The sequence below is a fragment of the Ascidiella aspersa genome, chromosome 8 (assembly GCF_963924565.1).
Source record: "Ascidiella aspersa chromosome 8, kaAscAspe10.2, whole genome shotgun sequence".
In the NCBI taxonomy this organism is placed as follows: domain Eukaryota; kingdom Metazoa; phylum Chordata; class Ascidiacea; order Phlebobranchia; family Ascidiidae; genus Ascidiella; species Ascidiella aspersa.
Genome location: NC_139454.1, coordinates 24,331,554 through 24,356,593, shown reverse-complemented (window position 1 = coordinate 24,356,593; position 25,040 = coordinate 24,331,554). Strand labels below are relative to the sequence as shown.

The window sequence follows — 25,040 nt, the reverse complement described above, 5'->3', positions numbered from 1 at the left end:
GATTTTTGTAGGAATTCGGTAATTCTAATTCTACTCTAGTTTGAGAAAACTCAAAACGATCTAATTCTAATTCTAATCTAATTTGGAGAAACTAAAATGATCTAATCTTAATTCTAATCTAGTTTTGAAAAGCTAAAATAAATCTAGTTGTCCAAGTCTGACATAAGATTGAACAAGTTGAGTTTTTAACTTTCATCTTCAATATGCTTCATCTGTAAAAACATAATAGTAACAAGTGTGGTAAACAAGACATTTTTAAATAACCTTAGTCCCAGCTAAGGCATTTGTAAAATAACTTAATTGTTTAAGTCAAGACGTTAATATTCGTTTTCAACAGCCGTGAACAGTAATCTAGTTGACCAAAAATATTTTTGACCAAAAATGTGTTATATTTCAACAGTAAAGATGAATTGCTTAATACAAAATGTTACTTGATAATAAATTGTTAAGCCAAAAAGTTGGAGTAGATCGACATCATCTTGATTAAGACGTTTCGATACGAGCTTGTATCATCTTCAGTTAATGTCATTAACGAAAAGTTTTCATAATAAATCAAGATGATGTCGATCTGCTCGACCTTTTTGGCTTTACAATTTGTTATTAAGGTACATTACAGATCCGTGCACAGTGTACAAAAATTATTCCCTGTATTTCAAAAAGTATTGTATCTCCCAAACAAACTTTTTACGTTATCCCATTTTCCTGTACAGCGAGACGCGAATCCGTCAACAGCTTCAGCGAAGAGGAAAACCCCTACGGTGACGTAGGCGTTGTCAAGGCCCCTGATGACGACACAACCCGCATAGCGGTGACGTCACTGAAGGAAGCGTACCTCGACAGCATCGAATCAAATCACGCGAACCTGAACCAGCAGTTTGCGGTAAGTTTAGGCAGCTCGCCTATACCAGGGATGTCCAACATTTTATTATAGTGGGCCGCATTAACACTTGAAACAATTTAATGGGCCGCAGAATCTAGCAAGTTTCAAGATTAAGTATTGCTCTTTAGAGTTATATATAAATATTTTTTACCCATACTATACTGTTAGTTACCCATACTATACCCCTAAAAGCTGACTGGTACATTCTAATTAGGCTAATATTGAACGTTTAAAATACTACTTGGGGGTGAAAATGACTAGCGGGCCGTACAAATATTTCAGACGGGCCGCAATGTGGCCCGCGGGCCGCAGGTTGGACATCCCTGGCCTATACCTTTAAGTGTAATGCCTTAATCCAGGGGTGTTCAATTAAAACATGCCGACGTGTCAGTTTTTATCTTATAACTTCATCCTGTGCCAAAGTTTAGTAACTAATTCTTTCTAATGTTAAAAGCGCTTTTTTACAAAAAATAAAACGGTTTATTTACACAGGAAAAACATTTGTTTATTTAATCAAGCAAACCATTTGTGATTGACCAAAACTGCTTCTTTGCAAACGTTTGTTTTCAGCCAAACTATGAAGATTGGCCTTAACTGTGTAGTAGCAATGCGCATTACTGCATCTAAGGTCCGTCGGTGAGCTGAAGTTTGCTTCATACCAAGCCACATAAATATGTGAATGTTAGCCTCCACTACAGTATAATGCTTGCGTGCCATTTTTGGTAGGTCGCGTGCCACATTTGGACACCCCTGCCCTAATCCAATGGTATCTCAAACGTGATCCCCGTGTAAAAGTGTGTTGATCTTGCGACGCACCCAGCGATAGGAATTTTATTATTTTGTGTTATAAACACGCACAAGTACTATAGGTTAAGCAGTAGGGTAACCAGCTGAAAATTGAGGGGGGGGGGAGTTTGAACTTTTTTGTTTAGATTCTGCCATTGTATTAACTGTCGTATCGAACAAAAATAAATATGCTAGCAAACCGTTTCGAACAGCAACTGACTGAGTTTTAACGCAATACAAAAAAAACATTCAAATAGCAAAATCAAAATGACAAAAATTCGTAAAACTACATCAATAAGTGTAGAAAACTTAATAATAATTACATTGTTTGTTACGTAACAGTGCATGACAATTGAAGATGTGACATGGGGTTACGAAACACTGACTTAACGTATCATGTGACGCAACTACAAGCAAAACAGGGTGAACAGATTAAATCAACAGATAACTGTTTATACTGCATTGTATTTCATCTGAGCCACAGGGTCAAGCAAAATACGTGAATCAGTTACATCAACATAACATTTGGAATTCAGGATGCTTGTAGGTTAAACGCCTGTCCAACCATTTACTTACTGTGGGCTAATGCTTTGCTAAAAGCCTACGCGGGCCACAATTTACTTTAAGGCGGTGCGCGGCGTTTCAATAGTAATTTTAGTTATGTCATATTATTTTCAAGTTACTTAGCCAGAATGCTAACGATGCGACCCATAAATGAATTAATCGGCTTTGCTGTTCCGTTAGTTGTTATGTCCGACAAAAGCTTTGCTTCAGACGTAAGACTGACTGCCTTCTGATTGTCATTAAATCAATAAAAAACAGAAAAAATGCCAAAATCCAGTTTATAAACTAGGCCTTGGTTAGAACACAATCAGATCTTCTGGTATCGCATTAATTTATCACCTACCGGTATCCTTGCAATCTCTAGCCCAGGGGTTGCTAACCAATCAGATACCAAGAGCCGCATTTATTACTTGGTTAACCATTACGAGCCACACCTTACAGCTTACACAAATGGAACGAAATGAATGGCCTATCAATCCATTTCTTACTCAACCCACAAAACGATCGCGCGAAGCGCAATAAAAGTGCCTTTCATTTTAATTTAAAAGAAAAAAATACATATTTCTCGATATAATGTTGTATATCAATATTATCTGGGTATATGTTTTGTGGTAATCTTGGTTCAAAGGTGTTACTCAACATCAATGGCCTGAGTCGAAACCAGCAATAATCCATAACTTAACCAAAGGAAATCAAAATCAAATCATAAGTGCAACATGAACGTAAGAGCCGCATATAACAGAGTGAAGAGCCGCATGCGGCTCGCGAGTCTCGTGTTGGTCATCCCTGCTCTAGCCGACCGAATTTATGATTTGCATTTTGTTTCAATGTACAGGTGGTCAAAACCTCGACAATCGATCTCTCTAGCAAGTCAGTTGCGAAAAAAGAGGAAAACGCCAAGCGAAATCGGTACAAGAACATCATTCCGTGTAAGTAACATATTGCCATTTTTCAATTTGGATTATTTTAGATGTATTTAAGTCTATATATTTCTCTCGCAGATGACAACAACTTCGTACACCTGCAAAATACTGACAACTCTTACATAAACGGTTCTTTCATAAAGGTGAGGCATTGCTCATCCATATTTCGGTTGCAATGACAGCTTTCACTTTATTGTTTGTTTGGAATTCGACAAACAACAGCGTTCCCTAAAACGTTTATTTACCCTATCTATCTTTTAATTAGCATCACGTTTATATGTAACTTTAATATGCATGCGTTGCAGCCTTCGTGACTCTATTAAAAAAGCTTATAAAAATAATAAAACTTGATGTATAGAGTTATTCAGGGAACATTAACGCAAATTGACAAAAAAAGGCAGTCATGAATTTTCCCTTAATGCAGCGTTTCTCAACCGGTGCGCCGCGAGCGAAAGAAAAAAAAATATGTCGAAATAAGTCCAAAATTAATCGGATTAAGACTTTATTGGACAAAATAACGTTTTCAGTCTCATAGGCTGGAAGTCATTTTAAAGCAATGCAACTATAAACCCATATAATAAATAATGCAGGCAATTTAAGAGAAATATCGGTACACCTAAAAAATTCCGTGCTCGCTTCTCTCACAAGGTGCGCCGCCACGTTTTCATACGTCTTTAGGTGCGCCCCCAAGTAAAAAAGGTTAAGAAACACAGCCTCAATGAATAAAAAGTTTAAGGAAAAGTATATTTTAAACCATATAGTTTGAGCTTTGTACAGTTGCAATTTGTCCAATTCCCCAAAGTACTTTTGTTCCTTACTATTGTATTCCCGTTAATTTAAGTTAGGTTTTCTAAATCTTTTTTCGCTAACCGTAAATATAACAAATTTCAGCGAGCCCATTTGTTTCACTGAATCATTTATAGGTGAGCAAAATATGATAAGATAAATGGCATAAATTAATTTGAATTTGAATAATATGAGCCGTGTCTTTGTATTTCTCTCACAAGAGTTTTGTAAAATAGTAAAGAATTTCTGTTTTAGATCTACCCTTCTAATAAATCTGACCATATGTAAACTACTGCAATCAAAATAAATTAAATAGCCACTAAATTTTGGATCACGGCCCATGGGTTAAAAACAGTGATTTAAGCAATTCGACGTAACTAGTTTACTTCACCAATATGGCCTGTACCCCATATAACCAGTTAACCACCTACAAAGCATGTCGCGTTTTCCAAATAAAAATTTACCATTTTATTCTGTTTGTTTTAGGATTACCAAAAAAGGAATAAATGGATTGCCACCCAAGGCCCGACTCAAAACACAGTGAATGACTTTTGGATGATGATTTGGCAACAAAATACTGGAGTTATCGTCATGTTAGCTAATCTCTTCGAAAAAGGAAAGGTGAGTGTTATCCTTAATATTTTAGTTTTGTTTCACCGTGTCTGTTAATTAAACTATTTTAAACGTCCTTTTTACGAGTTCTCAATGTTGATCATTCATTATACGAAGCAGCTTCTGTCAGAGTTGTAATATTTGTTTGTGGGAATGGCGCCTATTAGCATGGTTTGTTTGTTGTTTAGCTTCAAATCTAAATAATAACCTAAAATAAGACCACATCTTGGTCAACAGCACAAGTTTCATATTTCTTTTTTTTTTCAAGAAAAACAGTTGACCGTTATTTGAAATGGTATATAAATTCATAGATTTCAGTCCCTCTATATTCTTTATAAAATTCAAGTTTTGTTATGCAGCCAAATGCCACGAATCATATTATTCTTTCCTAAAAAATTAAGTTAAAAAAATCATTCTGAGCAATGTTAAAACAGTTTCATCATTCTTTGCAGAGTAAATGTGCTCAATACTGGCCTGAGCTCAGCGAATCCAGCGAATACGGGGAATTCACCGTCAAAACTACTGACGTCTTAAACAAGGGCTGTTACGTCATCAGAAGGATAACCCTGGAGCAGTCGGAAAACGCCTATGCAAATGTAAGGAGTTTTAACGGTTCTTTGTTTTGTGATAGTTTGGAACTGATCAACCCTAAAAAAGTGACAGAGTGTAAATATAAAAATATATTGGACATAAAGATTCGATAATATCGCAGCGAAAACGATATACAATTTTCAGTTGTACTATCAATACTCGTTCGATCCTCGGGCCATCTCACTACCGATCCGAACTGTTTAAATTAAAGAATTTAAACTGTATTATTTGCGATCTATTTGAGCGTTTCCAATTTTGAAAGGTATTTGGGTACACCATGCACGGATTTATAATGTATCTTGATGATGAATTGCAGAGCAAGATAGGTCGAGTAGATGGACATCATCTTGATTAAGACGTTTCGATACGAGCTTGTATCATCTTCAGTTAATGTGACTGAGAAGTATTTCAAGCATCACTTTTAAAAGGTTCGCGTCCCACCTTTCATAAGTGATGCTTGAATTATTCTCAGTTACAGTAACTGAAGTTAATGAAAGGTAATTGTTTTTATAAAATTGCATAAAGTCAAAAATGTTTTCCAACCTTAACGCATTTTTGCTTAACAACCCGGAAAATTTCACGTTTACAAATATGATTTAATTAGCGGTATTAAAATAAATGAAACGTTCGCATTCAGTCCATAAATTTGTTAGTATTTACAGCCATTTTAAAGCTAATTGAAAAAAAATGTCGGTAATTTGCGTGCTCCAATAATCTTTGCCTTCCGTGAATTTTTTTTGTTAAAGCAGATTGAAGTCCTATCTATACAACTGGAATTGAGGTTAGGGTAACCTTATGTCGTGACTATTTATAACGCCATTAGTTATTACCCGCTTCCATCACTTGCAATTGGTGTCAACAACTAAATAATCGAAATTGGGCTCTGTAGCGCATCTTGTGATCATTTTAAACCGATACTGTGGAATTCTCAATGCTCGTAGAACCGAATATGCCTAAAGTGTAGGCCGAAAAGGTGTAACAAAAGTTGTAATCAGTGTTGTAATGATAATGACTTTACTTAAGGGAATTTCAGTCACTGTTTTTGGGGGACTTGACTTAAGTCTCCTGGACAAATGACTTGACTTGACTAAAGTCTTTTTTTGGGGTTTAAGTGAAGTGTTCAATAGGCATTTTTTTTACAAAATTTGGTTACTTGTCTGAAAATCTGGGACAGAACAGGTAACAACTTTTTGTTCGGAGATGTCTGTTATGGGAATTTGCATTGCGCTCCTAATATTGTTCCCAGTGTTGTTCCGCGGAACAAAGTTTTTCGATTTCTCGTGATATAAACCTGTGGTAAAACGAATTGCTCTTTCACTGCAGGAACTTCGCACGATCACACAGTTCCACTTCACAGCCTGGCCCGACCACGGGGTCCCAGCCACGACCAGTGGTCTACTGCGTCTTCATCAAGACGTCAACGACCAGTTGAAAGACTTGGAAGAGATTCGGCCGACCGCCGTACATTGCAGGTTAACTGCTGGAGAACGCGCACAGTCGTTTAGTCATAGTAGACTGCTATCTTTATAAAGGAAACGCCCACGGGACCCATGGTCTGTTTTTAACTGGATATACGTACTACGTTTGTGAATCGTCGGCAGTTGCTGATGGCTGTATTTCCGTACAAACATAAAGCCTACTCTTCGATTAACTTTTTTGCTGAGTTGTAGGTGGGAAACACTTCTTTGTAAATGATGTTTACTACCTTTAATTGAACTTTTTTGTCTTTGGGCGTCAGACAATAATATATTGCAAACCTCTTACTCACAAAATTAGGTAGTTTACTGTAATGTCACAAATCAAATAAATGCACACCTAATGTGCACGCTGTTATATATTGTTTGATTTATTGGACTCTTACCATACAACAAAACCAACAATATATATGAGCTGAACAACTAAATTAGAATCTTGAAGACCAAAAATTATAATTTGTCCTCATTTTCCTTTAGAAATAGTTGGTAACCACTGCCCTAAGGAAATATATAAATTGCAACTTTAGCTTACCAAGGCGTTAAAATTAATGTTTTTTAAAAAAACTATTTTTCTCGTGAGTACCAGACTAACAACAACATCCAAGTAAATTTTAATATATCTGCAAGGCAATGCCGTTTGGCAAAAATCAAACTACTTTATTTTACGTTTTATTTTGCAAATACTTCATAAAGCCGCGGTATCGTTGCTGATGACATGTTTCCCATAAACCTACGCTTTACTGCTAATTAATCGAATTTGGGCTCTGCAGCGCATCTTGTGGTCATTTTAACCAGATACTGTCGGATAACTTATAACTCGTAGAACAGAAAATGCCTGAAGTGTGGGCTGAAAAGTGTTACGACAGTTGTCAGCAGTGTTCTATTGACCTAATTCAATGACTTGACGTAGGGATCTAGGGCAATATACTAGGTCTAGTATATACATTACACAAGAATGTTATTGACGATATGTTTTTATTTTCTAAATAATGTGTAAATTCGTAATTTGCAGTTCTCTAAAAGTATAAAACTTGTGTAGTTTACTCCTGTTCATATTTTTAATTGCCAAAATATATACAGCGCCACGGAATTCTTGTATGTGCTTTGTGGGTCTTAGCAAACACTGAAGTTTTTTTAAACCATTTTAAAAGTGGATTGTTGCTTATTTTCTTCCAGTGCCGGAGCGGGGAGAACAGGGACCTTCATCGGACTCGATTACTTGCTGGAGGAGATGAAGACGAGATCAAGCATCGACGTCTACCAAGCTGTCTTGGAAATGAGAGATCAGAGGATGGAAATGGTTCAAACTGTGGTAAGATATTCACTTGAGCTTGAATACGAAAACATAGTAACCGAAAACTAGCCTAAATCCTACAGTGGGAAGCTGGAGATAGATTTAGTTTCTCGTGCTAAAAATGTCCTATTTTCACTCTAAAAGCAAACAAATCGCAGCAAAAATAGTTCATTCATTAATGTCATATTCATTTTATAAAAGTTAAATAAAACTAGACTAAGATTTGAACTCACGACCTTTGCCAATTTGATACCGTTACGTTATTAAATTGGCATTTCAAGCTAAGTGGTGACGGATAACCAACCTTTGTGTATGTCTTCTCTTTCATGTCAGCAGGGTGAAGATAAAAAATAACTAAGATTTAAACCTACACCAAGCATTTGCTGCAGGTGAATTATTATGCTTTAATTAGCATTGATTAATAAACTTCAAAATGGCAAAAACACAGATATACAGCTACTCGTATTAGTCCACCCACAAATAGCCTAAGTATATATTTGTGTTGACCTTAGACTGTAAACAAAAAAGCTGTAAAATTATTAGTTCGTATCAATCATTTGATTTCAAAAGTATGCTTACAAAAGTTATGCTGTTTTCTTCGGCTTGTTGGTTTCAAAATAATACAGCTTTCAACCAAATAAAAGAAATATTTTTTAATTTCAATGAGACTCCAGATCAACACTTGTCAGTGCATTTAACTTCAAATTAAATGTTATTACAAGTTTGTTTCTTTTTCAGCTTCAGTACGTCTTTCTGCACAAGCTTCTCTACGAAACCCAAGTGCTGGGAGTTTCCGACAAGGATGCACCTGCCTTTATGGAAGAATACAACGAAATGGAAGAGTAATTTATATATGACATGAAATATAATAACTACTTAGATTTTGATGTCAAATGGGTGAGGCAACAGCCAAGCATAGCATACTTGGAAAATTCGTAAATTGTTTTGATGTTCGATATAAAACTTTGTTGTTTAGTTTTTATTTTGGTAAATCAAATCATATCTTATAACTCCCTTTAATGGCACAAGTGAAGAATTCTGATTATGAATTTAGCATTTGAAGTATGAGACATATTTTATGTGTGATACTCCATACGCCAAATTGCGCGTCGTACGAAGAATTTCAATTATCGTATAAGTCTAAACAGGTTTAGTTCGTGTTTCAACAACAACAAAATCTTGCCCTCCAACAGAACACGCAAAGCCGACGATAAAGTTCTAAAATTAATAATAGCTTGAAAATGGCACCGCTGCGAACAACAATCAGTCAGCAAGCTCTGAAACTTTTTAACGGCCCAGGAGGAAGCGGTGTGTTAATCAGTGACGTCACGAAACACGGTAGATAAGGAAATCGGATGGCGAGCAGACGGTGAACAGGCAAAACAAGCAACAGATTAGCAAGAAAACAACATACAACTCACAACCCGAAAATAGAGCTGTGCAACGCACAATGAAAACCGAAAAACAGAGAAAAACAAACCAAACAACAAAACGCAAAAAAGCAAAAAATCTACCGAATTTTGAGTAATGGCTCCTTAAAGAAATTACCCGTAAAACTAAACAAATATGCGGGTGTTTCTGTATTTTCTTGCAATGGTAGGTTGAATATTGGTGGAGCAGCGCTGCGTTGTCGTTGAAATCGTAACTGGCAAGTAATATGGTTTAAACCAAAATCGATGTTACCATTTAAAAGCAATTCAAATACTAGATTTGCTTCGCTAATGTGGGTAGGCATGTTTCATAGTGAACGTTAATTCTTATTTTGACTACTAAAGTTCACGTACCATGCTTACTTTGACAGCAAACTGGACCACTTTAAAAAATAAATGTTGTTCATTTAATTCGTTTTCCATTTAAAGTTGCAAATGCTTTTTACTTATTACACAGATCGCTGAAAAACAACGCAATCGACAACGAATTTAAGAAGCTTGAATTGGCCAAGAGCGACCGTCCTAACCAACCACTCCTAGTGAAGAATCAGCGCCTTGCACGATGTAAGTAAAGGACTTTTACACTACAGCTGCACTGAGCTAAGCTGGGATTTAAAATTGCGTATGCACTATGGCTGCGTTGAGCCTATTGTTTACAATAGTCACATGATTTATCAGCTGTTTATTTTAACTTTTAATTTGATTGTAGCCTGGTACATTAAATATTAAAATAACTGGCATAGGAAATAAACAACCGTCCAAACTCCAAACCAAACCATCTTAGTAACGTATTAGCGCCTTTCCCGATGTAAGTAAGACAACGTTTATTAGGGTAGCCTTTATTTTACTAAATTTTTTTCGGTTACACTGTTAATGAAAAATTTAAGTGTTTTGTACACATAACACGTTACTAGTATTTTGTTTATATCGTTTGGTTGCCTATAGCATTCTACAGAAATTTCACCATGAAACATTATCCGTGAAAAGCACAGCAAACATGTATTCCGGTAGGAGAGTAAGCTGTTTAGATGTGCCATAGCATTCCTTTTCCAAAGCAATACATATTATATAGGTTAAGTGTCAATATAGATTGAGCAAAAGCCGAAACCATTTTCCGGGTTTGTGTATTGTTTCGCTTTGCTTCCAGTGAAACTTCATTTGATTGGTTTCTGCTTATTGTAAATCAAGCATATTCTATAGCTAATGGTGATTTAAAGCGAAAATTGGAGTTTCATTTTCAGTTTCTTAAATGTTGTTAATTGAAGGCAACGTAATCATTAAAGGACTTTTTGTTTCCCAATTTAATGTTTTACATTCTACTGCTAAAGGGGACTTCAATAAAACAATGTAGAACTTTTACTTTCACTTATGTGCTTATCTTAATGGCTTAGGTCAAAAGAAAATTTGTAGTAACACTGACACCGTGCGACAAAAGCAGTTCAACAAATTTTCACTTTCGTTTTCGTGTTTTCCGGGAAGATAATTCAATAATATGTTCTTATAATGCTTGTTAACACACATTTTAAAACTCACATTTAAATACAAACCTTTCTGTCACAGATGCACCGAATTCTGAAGTCCTTTCTGCATATGCTGTTGAGGTAAGAATTAAGTCAGTGGTCGGCAAACTTTTTTTGTCGCTGCCCAAAGTACTCTTTTTAGAGATATTTAAGGCCCACTACGTAAAACCATTACAAAACAGTGGCGGATTCAGGATATTTGATGTTAGGGTGAAAAATAAGACAGCCCCTTGTTGACTAAAACACTGCCATGGCATAAAAGAAACATACTATAAAACAAAGAATATATGAAAATCTTTCGTTTTCCTATAGTTAGTTAAAGTTGGCAAAAAATATAGTTTCATAGACTCTCAGAACCACATTTGGCACGTAGGCCTTTCCAAGCTGAGCTAGTTTTATGCCAGAAAAATTCTGTTATTTTTTTAATAAAGTGCAATGAATGTACGACTATCACGCGGCCCATAACCTAACCCTAAACTATTCAAAAGTAACTCGCGGCCCACTAAAATGGCTATGCGGCCCACAGGTTGCCGACCACTGAATTAAGCGGTTACTCATTTCAAGCAATGTTGTACCGACTCAGGTCAATGAATTGACTTCATTGCACAAAAGTCGCTGTTCTTAAATGCCATAATTTGACTTAAGTCTTTCGAACCAATTAGCTGTGGCAAACAACCTTCACCTATAAGTGTTTTTATTAAATTATATCACTGTTTGGTTGTTGTTAACCCTAATTCTACGTGTAAACAGTTTTCCCGCTCTATGTTAGGTTGTTTTATGTTGTTCGTTTTTTTACAATTAATGCGTTAAAAATGACTTAACTTGCTAGGCCCATGTCAATTACCACAAATGGGACTTAACTTGGATTTAAGTTATTTTGCAAATAACTCAACTTGGACTTGACTGGTAATGACAATAAAAAAAATGATATTACTTAAGCTGATAACTTTTTCCAATGACTTGCCTGGAGTCATTGCGAAATTACGTGTTTATAGCACGTAATATTGTGGTATTAATTGTAACCCACTAAATATTTCAGGCGTACAACAGTGTGGACGAACTCATCGTTTCAACTCAGCCCAACAAGGAAACAGAGGCGGAATTCTGGTTGATGATAGTCGAGAAGAAAATATCGACTATCGTCATGTTGAAATCAAAGGTATGTTTTTTACTTCGATGTCTTTCATTTTTTTAGGTGAAATATAAACAATTAATAGGTTACTTATTTTTGTATAATGAAGAGGATATAACAGCTGTCTGGTAAACATCCACAAGCGTTTTTTTCTGAAATTTTTATTTAGGTTTACTCGTTTGGAACAGCGGTAAACCCAATTCACTATTTTTGCAAAGTTGGTATCTCCACGTTAAACGATATGGTACTGGTTAGGATTTTTGGATTAGAAATTACCAAACAAGAATATTAATCAAAACTCTCATAAGCTAATATAGAATTTGAAAAGCATCAAAGATGCTACCCGCGGCTTTCTGATACCTTAATCTTTAATCCATTCGCCATTTGCAGAACGATCACTGCTACTGGCCAACGTCGATTGACGAAAAAGATTACGGGGACACAGGGGTCGCAAAAACTTCGGAGAACGTCGGTCATCCGGTGACACAAAGAAATTTCACCCTACGTTCTAAGAGTGGTTCTTCCAAGGTAAAACTACCTATTTAGCAAAATAATTCTTAAACGCTTCCCATACTTTTATATATTTCCTTGTTTCAAACAATGGCGTATCTACAAAGGATTTCGCTCTACAGAGTGGGCCAAAAGTAGGCTTACAGCATAAAAAGTAGGTTTCGGTCTAAAAGTAAATTTATTGTTTTGGGGTTCTTCTCATACACCTTGTTCTTACAACACCCTCCCAAAAATAAATTCATTGGTGTCAGGTCAGGTGAGCGTGGTGGCTATTCAATGCTACCTAAAAAAAGTTTAATAACTGTAAGCCTACTATTGGCCCACCCTGTATATTACAGGGGTGTGCAACCTGCGTCCGAAAGAGCGAAAATTCAAACCCGGCGACAGCCTCTATTTTAGGTCCGTGACACACTGGGCGGAATCATGCCTTTTTGAAAGCCCTAGGCTATTTTAAGACTTTGGTTCCCCATGTATGTTATTCAAAATATAAACCCAATAAACCACCAAAAAATATTATCAATCGAAATTAATTAAGAATCTATAGAAATTAATCAAACTATAACAATAAGATAGGTAAACCGGGCCACTATTGAGGTCTGAGTCGTCTGACCAACTTGAATTATTTCAATAAATAATGAGGCACCATTGAAAATTCAACTTTAAAAATTTTTGTGGCGCCCAAAGCTCGTATTTTATTTGCTTTTTGATAAATTTAGACCTGCTGACACGAATACTATGGCTGGTAGTTTTCTGGCGTATTTTTTTTTTTAAAACGAAGTAACCGAATTAGTAGGTAAGATTATAATCCAAGATATTTTGCAAATACACCAGGAATAATTGCACTTTAATAATTCTGTTTGATAGGCGGTCGCTCAGTTCAAAACTGCTTAGATATATGGCCCTTGTGACTATTTGTTATTTGTTTAGGTTTTTCAACTGGAATTAAGTGACTGGTCAGAGAATGACGTGCCGAAAGAAGATTTAATCATTGAACTCTTGTCGGTCATCGACCTACATCTGACCGACAGCACGAACAAGAATATGGTCGTACTGGCCAAGTAAGTGTAGCAAGTATTGTGTATTCAGCAGAGTTTAACACTACATGTAAAGTGCTTAGGATTCTGTAGAATCGGCCCACATGAATAAACCCCTTATTGTAGATCAAGTACTACGTATTTAAAACCTATACCGCAACTAGACTTTACTATTGCTTTGAAATAGAAACATAAATTATTGCATTGAGTTGCGTTGTGTTCGTAATGCAATCTCAAGCAGTTTGGTGACGATTGAAAGTTAAAATAATGTCCCAAACTTACGGACTCCTTTTTTTAATTTTCCAAGACAGTTTTACAAAACTATAAGCTCGAATTTATAGTAAATAGCGAACTCTAAAGTCTAAATGCAATACTATAGTCGACTTAAAATAAAATTAGGTCTTCATACATTCAACACATCAAAAACACATTAAAGTTTCCAGCGCTCTCGCGGAAAGAGGCGGATCCTATTTTTTTTGGAAGGCCATGAGAAATTGGACGTTGTATAGAGTTTTTTTAGCCACACAGCACAACATGTCATAAAATGCATAACGCCTTTGGGCTAAATCGATTCTTAAAACGGACAAAAACATTAAAAAAATAACGCTTTCAACAAACAATAGTTTAGGGGGTCATGGCCAGGTACCCACAGGATCCGCCCCTGCTTGAGGACCCCCTGCTACCTTTTTACGAACTTCGGGTTGGTAACCACTCAATTTAATGGTAGTAAAAAAACTGTACGGTTATTATCCGAGTACTACCAATCGAATGATACCTATATATACACCAAATTGATACAATGCACTTTAGACCTTCTTGTCTGTGTCAAAATCAGTCATTTATAATTTCTAGTTATTAATAGAGAAATATATTGCGCCAATCTGGCATCATTAGTCTCTGAACAAAGTATATTGCTACCATTTGAAGTCATTGTCGTCATTAACGTGCTTTAGGGCGAGGGGATATCTTCTTTTTTACATATTCAGTTTGCAAATTGATACAAGTTATGATCTTGTGTTGTATTTTCTGTGCGTAGATCTGATCTCACTCGTCCTGCCATGTTTTGTATCTACTGGAACTTGGTGGCTAGGTACAAGGCTGAGATGATGGTGGACGTTTCTAGGGCCTTCAAAGACACCAAGGATTGCTTGCCAGAAGTTGCTTTTACAAAGGTAAAAAAACTGTAACGTTTTCGACATAGTGTGGGGAAAAATGTAATTTCGATACCTATCCTCAGGACTGGATTATGCTTTGTTGAGGGTGCCCTATAATATCATTCCTACAAACACTTATAGAGGAGTTTAAAGATGATACTTGACAAAGAAAGCAGCAAAATAATCTAGCAATTCAGGTCAGACACATTAACCAGGTCTTAAAAGATATATATATTATATTATATACCTTTCAAGATCTGGTTAATGTGTCTGACCTGAATTTCTCGCTTTGCTAAAGTATTCTGTTGTTACTGATCAGGAATTAAGGTCGACATTTATCTTGCAAGGGTCAAGGTGATTTCTATTACTCACATATTTAGTGCAACATTGACATAGAAAAAAATATATAGGTTATTTCGACTGGCCCGTTATTTAGGTCTGAGCCTGGCCTAGTTTAAATATTTCATTAATCACTGCATTTAGAAAAAAAAATGCATTAGAAAATTCGGCTATGAAAATTTCTATGTTGCCTCCCTTCGATCGGTGTCCTAAGTACGTGTTTATTTTGCCTAATTGTTAATCCAGCCCTGTCTTTACCTTTTACTTTGAGTAGCCTGCAAAACTATAGCCGACGGACCAAACAGCAAATGGCGTCAATGCTGCGGTCATATAAGCGTATCTGTTTTGAAATCAAACGTTTTAAGGTCTCACCTCACCGCGCATGATGCCAAATTTTGCACACTACGTTCTATGGTTCCTGCTTTAAACCGTTATATGCCATTTTTTTAAATTTAACGTTTAAGGCAGAAACGCACCTTAAAATCACAAGGTATTACTAAAATGCCTAATTTTGTCAGTTCAGTTTCGCATAGACATAGCACCGGCAGCATTCTATTATTAGACGAATATACCGATACTCTCACCAACGATCGGTTATCGGTTTAAATTTGATAATATCGAACATATACCGTAATTGCAGGTGGTAGATTTCATGGTTCCAACAAAACATACTTCAAACGTTGTTTTCCTCCAAAATTAATTATAAATAATACGGGATTAAAATTCAAAACTACTTTTCTAGTCTTAAAACGACCTTCACCATTAAACCTTTTTTTAATCAAAAGGAAAGGCGTAAGTACGATATGTGTTCCATTTTCCTTGTGTTAAACATGAGGAAATAACAAACAGCTTTACGTAGAAGCATAAAGGCTGCGGTTTAATAAATTTTAATGCTGCTTACTGTGGGTCATTTTAATGACATTGTTTTGTTGTTCAGGCTCTTTACAAATCCAGCTACGCTTTGATGAAGCATTACATCGGCTTATTTTCCAACTACGCCAATGTTACCAATTAAAACTGGGGTTTGGTAACGGTTAATAAATGTCCATTTAGCGTGACTAATTCTAAAGAAAACAATTATTCTTTTCATATTGTCAATTTTTTGCTGAGATGTTTGTATCACATGTATGTGTGGATTAAAGTTTTTTGCTTTTTATTTTATTATTTTTACGTAAGATATTACTTGTGTTGTTTCATTTGTGCTTTTAAAATTAGTAGTTTGAAGTTGATTTTTTTAAAGACTAGAGATTTATAACTTGGTGTTCATGGACCCCTAACTGTCCATATAAAAGGTCTATAAGATTTTCGTATAAAATATTGCTTGTTATTCTGAGCCGTGCTAAAAGTCATGCTGTTTATAAAACAGCTAATGTTTATTTCCTTGCTTGTCTATAATCAATGTGCAGTTTTGGTATTCGCATAAGCCTACATATGTTGCTCTGGGTATATTGGTTCTATTTCTATATGTTGTGATTTAAGTAGGCCGACAGGGTTATATCTGACCCAATTCTGCGACCCACGAATGATAATTTTAGTTGATATATGCCCTGCACTATACATCAATAATAGTTTTTTGTCGTATTTATTGAAATTTGCTTTAGGCTATGTGCTGCTTTATTACTCTTCAATTCTTTACACATTGTTTTAAAACGTAGCTTGTTGAATCTCAGGTTCCGAAGTTATAATTCCATTGCTTGCACTTAGCTTAATTGCCAGCTGTCATTTATTCTCCAAAATTACCTTTATATTCGCTACTTTAGATTGTAAAGGTCTATGCACTTGTTTTTTTAGAAATTTGTTTGATTTTTAGCACACATCCTATACAAGTTTTGGCGAATATGTTCGCTTTGAAAACCACTGTTATTTTGCTACTTTATAAATGCTCTTCTTAAATTTGTGTTATTTAGAGCCTTTCTGTGAGTTATATACACAAAATACAATCAACATTATATTAAAAAAAATGTTTGGTTAAAAACAAGCGTCCACTTAAGTACTTACTACTAAAATATCAAACTATGAACTTAACCCGACTAAGAAAATATTCCACGGTTCATTGAACAGTTGCTACGTTCCAGTTTAGGGGAAGCCAATTGATAAAATTAACTTTAAAGTATTTTGTTTGTTGATGCTAATTGCGTTCTTTACCAATTATAGTCTTGGTTTACACGCTACGAAGCTCTTAATTATGGTTTTGCAGAAATAAACCTTTGTGTGTCAGTGCTAGTAGATATGTGTACTAAATATTGTTATCCAAAAACAAAAATAGCGATTTCTTTTAGGAAAGGAAATTTGACCGAAACGCTCTTTTACGCTTGCTGAAAAAACACGTGATAATTTATTGATTACGGTTAGGTTCGGGGTGTTGTTTTATTCGAATTTTACGGAATTACCTTTGAATTGCTTTGTTAGCTGGGTAAATAGCCTCTGCGGTATGCATGTCAGTGTTGTCCTACTTAACTAAGTGTTTGTAAAATAATTAATGAGACTTTACTCGTTCAGACAAATGACTTTACCTGGACTTAAGTCTTAGCGGTGTCGTGATTTCGTTAAATCATTACATTTTTGGTAAAATTCAGTAGGATTTCAATCAGATAGCTGCAACCTTGACAAACAAATTGTTGCTGTGTTAAAAGTCATTCACAACTAACTTATTTACAATATCAATATTTCCAACCTGTGTTACACATACACATGTTAAACAATTTATGTTGATTTGTTGGGGTTAAAGTTTGGGTGGACATAATTCTTAAATTAAACTTTCCGAGTTGAAACTAGTTTGTTAGTTCTCATTTATCTCTTCAGTAAGAAATAAGACATTTTATTTGTGTTAAATTGATAGGTTGAGTTGTTATTAAAAAGACAAAGACTAGTAAAACTAGTTTGACTTGGACAATTGAATTAGTTTCGATTGTTTATTAAATGATGGACATTTGTTACACAATTACTATTACTTAATTTAAACTTAATTGATTTTCCTTCATTTCATTTTACAAATGAAAGGTTTAGTTGAATTTCATTTGACTTTAATTTCCAATCATAAGTGATGGAATTTCAAAGTAGTAGAGAGCGTTTAAAGAAAAACAGTCAATCTGTACGAAGATCTTCAAAACTGCCACTGAATGAAGAGTGCAAAAAAAGACCAATTAGCAAGAAAGAAAAGGTAATTTTGCTTAAACATGTTAACTGCCAAGCCTAGCTAAAAATATACCAGGTAAAATCGTGATGTTTTAATCAAGTGTATTTTAGATGCAAAACATTTGGTTAAATTGCCTTTGTAGACTGCTCACTATCAAGTCAAAAACTTGTGTTTTTTTCGTCAAAATTCATTTGTTAAGTACTTTAGACAATCTTTTAGAAATCTCTAGCAGAGTGATACAGTTTTTAGACAAATAATAACCTTTTTTCTAAAAATGACTTGCTAAATCAACTGTAATTTCATGGCGGCTAAATGTTTAGTGTAGTGGCTCGAATAAATATTATGGACTTTCATGCACGGAATACAAAAATGGCAATATTACTGTGTAGTAATTAGATGGCTAATCATATTAGTAATAGTCCGATGGGATTGTGGTATCGGTGCCAATCTGATACCAATAATTTGTAAATTCAAGCTTTGTATTAATTAAGGGTATTTTAAATGCATTGCATTTAATTATAGACTGCTTACTGTAAAGTCAAAAACTTATTTTACATTAAAATTACTTTTTTTGTACATAAGACACTTATCGGAAAGCTTCAGTAGTTGGCATATGTTTAGGTTGATATAATACAGATTTTAGACAAATAATAACTGGTTTTCTGAACAAAATTTTCTAAAAAACAAAGCTTATTTGTATTGATACATGCTTTTATTTTTTCTAGGCTACTGCAGACATCAAATCATTGATAAAATCCCGTCAGCAAGCCGTCTACCATAAATCTGGGTTTACTGTTTCAAGCCTGAATGAAACAAACCAAGTAGCTGCCATATGTAAGCCGTATATAATATTTATTGTAAAATTTATTTATTAAATATTACTTTTTATTATATTGATCTTTGTCAGTCATTAACATTAGCATATCATAAATAGTTGGTTTAACCCAGTGATTCCCAAACTGGACACTGCAATATAAAATTAAAAAAACAGTGGTTTTGTCAAACGTAGAGTACAGCATAGAAATTGTGACTTTATGCTAAACTTACTAAATTATATTTAGGTCACACTGTTTCATTTTTGATTGTAGTTTTGCGTTATGTACTAAACAATAAGGCCTGAATTGAATTTTTGTTTTAGAGTGTAAATGCATCATATTGACCTTTCAATTGTTGATTCATAGTAAACAAAATGATATGTCAGAATAAACCCTATGCTATAGTATATTGGAAAACTTAAGGTCTACAAAACTATAATGCTCACCCTTGAAACTTAAAAGCAAATGTTGGCTTTTCTTTGTTACATCTCGAAAAAAGGCTGGCTTTAATATTAGACCAGTACAGTAATTCAACATAATTTAAATGTTATCAATACCGCATTTGTTTTTGTCTAAAAAGCGTTTTTATTTAGTTGATCCATGACGTTTTTTCAACATTAATGAGTTGAAATGTATGTAATTCTGCAGGTGAAGAGTCAACAATGTGTCGTATTTGCCAATCGACCAGTGACTCATTGGACAACCAGCAAGTTACACCGTGTGCGTGTTCCGGATCACTACGTTTTGTTCATATGCAGTGCCTCAGACAATGGAGACAAACTAAAAAAGCCAAGGGTCAGTTTGAGTTTTACAGTTTTACAATTATTTACAATGCTAAAATATTGATTGCTGACTTCTTATAGAATTTGGATTTTTTGCATGGAAATAGCATCCATTTTTTCTCTTTTTTTGTTTTGAAACTTTGCACACATGTAAAGGAATTTAACATTTGTGTATATTTTGAATTGACAGACAACATATCCACCACACTATAGTTATTAACATTATGATATTACCTATCAAAGCTCACACTGTTACCCAGTTTAAGCTTAGCTTTTTTGCGACTGCTGAGTAAGTTTAAAGGACTGCAACTATGTCATCCACAAACCAGCTGCCATTTTTAGTATTCAGTTAATGACAATCAGGTGGCTGTCATACAACTGAAAAAATCTTTTGTCAGGACACCATATACAACGAATAACAAACGTTTTCAGGAAAAACATTTTGTTGACTGTAGCATTTATTATTTGCTAAAAACAATACCTCAATAGTGTACACCAGCTGACATTTATTTGCTTTAGTTAATGAAGGCTATATTTTTTTATTGAGAGACTATTGGAAACATTTGAAAGACTGTTTCGTTCTCTTATATCACCTTAAAATCACTGTTGTTTACCACAGTTGAGTTTTTAAAGTTGTTTTTCTCTGTTTTTGCCAGGTGCTGATGTTTCATGTTGTGAGCTCTGTAAGCAACCTTACAATGTACAACTACTTGGTTCAACAGATGTTACTGCAGACAGAATTTTAAAGGTGCTATATAACAGCTTTCTACTACTTATATTAGGAGACCACTTAAATTTGTAATATTAAAGCAGTTGGTGATTTGTTGACTATTTTCTTATGTCAAATTTTTAAAAGTAGTGTTAAATAAAAAACACATTTTGGCTTAAAAAACTACTAAAATATCTAGGAAAGTTTCAAATTCATGTTGTTTTGCTTGGTCCTACATAGTACTTTTGGTCCGAAATATAGGTTATCGTTATCAAAATAAAATGTCAAGTGCTGGACATAGTGGTACAAACTTGTGATTTTCTCAGATGCAGGAAGATTTACGTCAACTTGTGCGTTCCGGCATCTACCTTATGCTTTTGATGCGGTCTTGGAAGAATGAGATGGCACAGAGCAGCAATCCACAGCCACCGGGTGTTAGCAAAATATCTGCAGCGAACAACAAGTGTAAGTTTTAAGTGTGATTACAGGGCCTTTGAATGTTAAGCGCACCGACTCGCATAAATTTTTTTGACTACAGTGCACGAGACAAAAAACTTGTCAATATCTCTGGGTAGAAATTAAATGCCTCAGTACATGCCCGATACTACGGTGGTATCGGTGCCGATCCGATACCGAATATTTTGTGAATTTCAGTGTTGTTTTGCTGTCCAGAGTAGACTTACTGTCTTGAAAGTTTAATTTTATAGAAGATATTACACTAAAAATAAAAGATAGATCAACGTTTTAAAGCAGTAGCAAATTTACAATACCATGTCATTTCACGATGATGCCGGAAATTATATATTAAAAAGTGGACTGTTAGGTATATTTATAGCAGAGTAAGTGAAAGAGACGAATTTCAAGGTTTTATCGGGAATTCTGTATATTGTAAATCTATACCAATTTTAGAAATGCCAGCTTTGAAGTTTCTTTGTGTATTTACCAAACACAATTGAAGTAATCTCAAAATGTGATTTCAGCCAATCTTGAAGGAATCAATCCAAGAATAACATTGCGAGAAGAATCCAGCAGTTCTTCTTGCGACGGTAAGTTGAAATTTAAAATTAAGTTATAAACAAAATTTCACAAACGGTAAAAATTCATACCTCGGTAAAATGTAACGTTTATTATTAGCTTCAGACATTTTTTTACTCTGTACTATGTCGTTTGTTTCCATGCCATAACATATAGCTATCACTATCGTTGAATCAATCCTTTAGCAAATTACTGCCATCCGATAAGACCTCTAACCATTTACTTTACTAATTAATTCACCCTGTTAAAGGCGATCTGCAGTGTTATAATGACTTAAGTTAATGACTTGAATTAAGTGCACTTAAGTCACTGTTTTCAAATGTCTTGACTTGACTTAAGTTTTTTCTACAAATGACGTTTTTTTTATTGCTTCCATAAAATGTTTTTGATCAAAATCAGGTTATATATTTGTACGTAAAACAATTTTTATTCTGTATATTGCGTTTTTGCTAGTTGAGGTTTAGCTCATAATCGGGTACCAGTTTACCAATTTTATTAGTTTTATTAGACTTTTAAGTTTTATGTCAATGACTTGACCGGGACTTGACGTGAGCAACTGATGCTTGGACTTGCAAGCGTGATAGTAAAAATTGTTTATCCTTCCCTATACTTTTCGTTTTTTGAGCAGAAAGCAGCAGCGAAAATGACGAATACGTTTCACGCCAGAGCCTCAAGCAAAAAAGCAAATCTTTGAAAGCGAGAAGAATCAAAAAGACTTGAAGGCAGCAACCTTCTGTTACTTTATACTTATGCTTGTGCCATTTCAACTCCAAGAAATTTTCCACCTTTTTTTTAGGAAAAAATAATTTAGTCATATTATTACCTATCTTATGTTGCAGCGTGCAATGTTTTTTGCCTATATAGTGAATTTGCATAATATTTATTAGGCCCTTTACATGCCCCTGATGTATAAGTTCCAATTTGATCGCCTAATTCTAAAGACTATAGTCAAAGCAATCGGCTGCGCTTACGTAATTACAAGTGCTTGTCTATAATAATAATAAAAATAAGTTCTTCTTGTATATAATTGTTAAACTAGCATTTCAGCTTACCATACGGCAAGCCTTCATCAGGGAATGACACACATGGCCAACAGGACACAAAATGGAATGACACAAAGAAAAAATTAGATAAAATGTGCGAGACAACGTTCACAAATACAAAGCGACATGACAACTCACAACTCTGTATTACAAGTGCTTGCGTATAATGTTATAGTAAAGTATATGTTTTATGTTACCTGCAACCTCTGCAAAATTTACAAAACCCAATGAGAATTGCCCTTTACAGAAATAATTTCCCGCTGCCAACCGAAATATACTTTGTGTGGTTCATTAAACGCAAACGTATAGTCTCGGCTTCTATACTTTATCTTAAGTTTAAGAATAAGTTGCATGTTGATTCCTTAAATGCGTACGTTGACCAGATTCCATATACTCGGTATTCTTTAGTTTATAATAACCAGCTTTATCGCGTTAACAAATAAAAAATTGCTTCAACAGCTCATGCTTTTTTACTTTATTAAAAATCTTATCGTGACGAACACTGAAGGAATTTCAGGGGACAACCTTGGGTGTAGCTATCTTATAAAAATAGGTACCAAGTCCACAAAATATTGGTTGGATATGGGTATTTTCATAATGAAAGGACAACACGTAGTTTTATGCCACGTGTTGTTTCGTGAAGTTGTTGTGTGATTGATAGCCAGCCTATAATAAAACATTTTTTTACGTTCGACCGGGTTGCAGAAATGAACAAAACAACAATATTTAAAATGTTATTCATTCCGCCCTCCTATTTAAAATTAGTTCGCCTCCTTCTAATATCCGCCAACGTAATGAGACTCCCGTTACAATTATAGGAATGCCATGCCAATATAGAACATTGTGTTTGTCTTGTACAATATGTGGGATGTTTAACGTTATGCCAGTATGAAGCCTGCACGCGTCTATTTGTATCCCTGATACCGTTTTCTGTATGACTATTGTATAAGTCACAGACCTATGCGAAGTATTGCACTAATGACACAACTTGTTTTCAAGTGTTTCTATATCAAATTTTTTTTTTTTTTTTTTAATTTACTGCTGTCCTAGTTTCAACAATATATTTATGCTAACTGATTGATTTTGTTTAAGTTAAATTATATTGATAAAGTAACTCGTTGTTACATGCGATGTCCGATATTTTAAGTTTTATTCTGATACCCAAACAAAATCGTCTGTGAGGTTATTAAGCAAAATTAGTTTTAGTGGCGCATATCTGCGTTGTGAAGCTTATTTATCTTCGATTTTTTTAAGCCTAACATTTCGTTAGAAATAAACTCATTTAATCACGAAAAAATGCTGATAAGCACAAATTGATTGGTAGCGGATCGGCAGCGATACCATCCATAGTGTCGGACTTGTACCGATTCGGTATTGTCGGACATATCTTATAGTTGATATAGTAAAGTGCAACATTCTCATGTTTTTATATATTTTTTCATTCAACCCGTTGAAACGTATGAATAGAAGATTAGGTTTTGCGTAAACGGCGTAGCATTAGTCTTCAAGTTATTTATTTCAGCAAACAAGTCTTGCACGATAATTAGGCGTAGCTAATATTTTAATAAAAGGAAACACTACACACGGATTCAGCCATAATTTAGCCAAATGTTTTTATAGTAGATCACGAATGTTTTTCTTCTATCAACAAGATGTTATTTCATTCTAAAAATACAAACACAGGCGCACAAGCGGGTTCGCCCACGGTTTGTGTTTCTAAAAGAGATCAACCAGATGACATTGTGGGCCACGAGTTTAAGAGTTGAACTTATAATAGTTTATTCAACAGAAGTGTGTTCTAATTGACACTTTCGTTCTGACTCCAACTTCAAAAGTTCGTATCTAAATCGCCACAAGACGTACTGGTGATTAGAATTGTATTAGTTGACAAACGAACAACCAGTTTCAAACTATGGATCGGCGAAACAATCAACGCTGTAAAGAGTTCAAGTCGATGGCTAAGAAGAAGTTAGTTTTTAAGCGGATAGCGGTCTTACGTACACAAATCCAAATGCTGACCGCACAGAGAAAATGCCAAACAAACCGTTAAGCACTTTACACTTTGGTGCGAGTAGACGTAGACAATAATTCTGTCAAACAAGCCGATACAGCGTAAATTGAACCGTACTCAGAAAAGCTCTTAGTCGGTAATAAATCGTGTCCTCTACATTATCAACTCGGCAGATTGTTTTGTCAGTCTATTTGAAAACCTAACTGATAAAGCAAACTTTATGCGTGTTATCTGTGAACATTTGCAGCTGTTGGGTCAACGCGCCCCCACAACTTGTAAATGCCAATATACCGAGTAACATATTTTATCTGTTCGTGGTGCGTCACACCTTTGCATTTTAAACGAAACAGCCGCATTTTTTCTCGCCTTTTCTTGAAATTTTTCTTCAGTCACATTTGCGCACATCTACCAACGTAAAAACAGGTTTCTTAAGTAAGCTTACTTGTTTTATAGTGCCACAATATGACGTCATATTGGGT

General features: G+C 34.9%; 2 protein-coding genes across 2 annotated transcripts in view; both read left to right on the top strand.

Annotated features, from left to right (window-relative positions):
* Window positions 1-16,896, top strand: part of LOC146136984 (uncharacterized) — a 53,006-nt gene extending 36,110 nt beyond the window's left edge. Inside the window, exons 30-44 of the mRNA XM_083396306.1 lie at window positions 711-880; window positions 3,066-3,159; window positions 3,232-3,296; window positions 4,426-4,560; window positions 5,004-5,147; window positions 6,466-6,614; window positions 7,794-7,929; window positions 8,650-8,753; window positions 9,799-9,905; window positions 10,902-10,942; window positions 11,901-12,020; window positions 12,384-12,521; window positions 13,431-13,561; window positions 14,574-14,709; window positions 15,968-16,896. Of these exons, the coding sequence (XP_083252432.1) occupies window positions 711-880; window positions 3,066-3,159; window positions 3,232-3,296; window positions 4,426-4,560; window positions 5,004-5,147; window positions 6,466-6,614; window positions 7,794-7,929; window positions 8,650-8,753; window positions 9,799-9,905; window positions 10,902-10,942; window positions 11,901-12,020; window positions 12,384-12,521; window positions 13,431-13,561; window positions 14,574-14,709; window positions 15,968-16,045 (1,748 nt within the window). The 3' untranslated portion in view covers window positions 16,046-16,896. The remainder of the gene's footprint in view (window positions 1-710; window positions 881-3,065; window positions 3,160-3,231; window positions 3,297-4,425; window positions 4,561-5,003; window positions 5,148-6,465; window positions 6,615-7,793; window positions 7,930-8,649; window positions 8,754-9,798; window positions 9,906-10,901; window positions 10,943-11,900; window positions 12,021-12,383; window positions 12,522-13,430; window positions 13,562-14,573; window positions 14,710-15,967) is intronic.
* Window positions 16,897-18,041: 1,145 nt separating this feature from the next.
* Window positions 18,042-22,333, top strand: LOC146136983 (uncharacterized). The gene is made up of 7 exons (XM_083395894.1): window positions 18,042-18,190; window positions 18,892-19,000; window positions 19,630-19,776; window positions 20,420-20,511; window positions 20,799-20,937; window positions 21,453-21,518; window positions 22,136-22,333. Exons 1-7 carry the CDS (start codon window positions 18,074-18,076, stop codon window positions 22,225-22,227), a joined length of 762 nt encoding a protein of 253 aa, XP_083252020.1. The 5' UTR covers window positions 18,042-18,073; the 3' UTR covers window positions 22,228-22,333.
* Window positions 22,334-25,040: the final 2,707 nt, after the last annotated feature.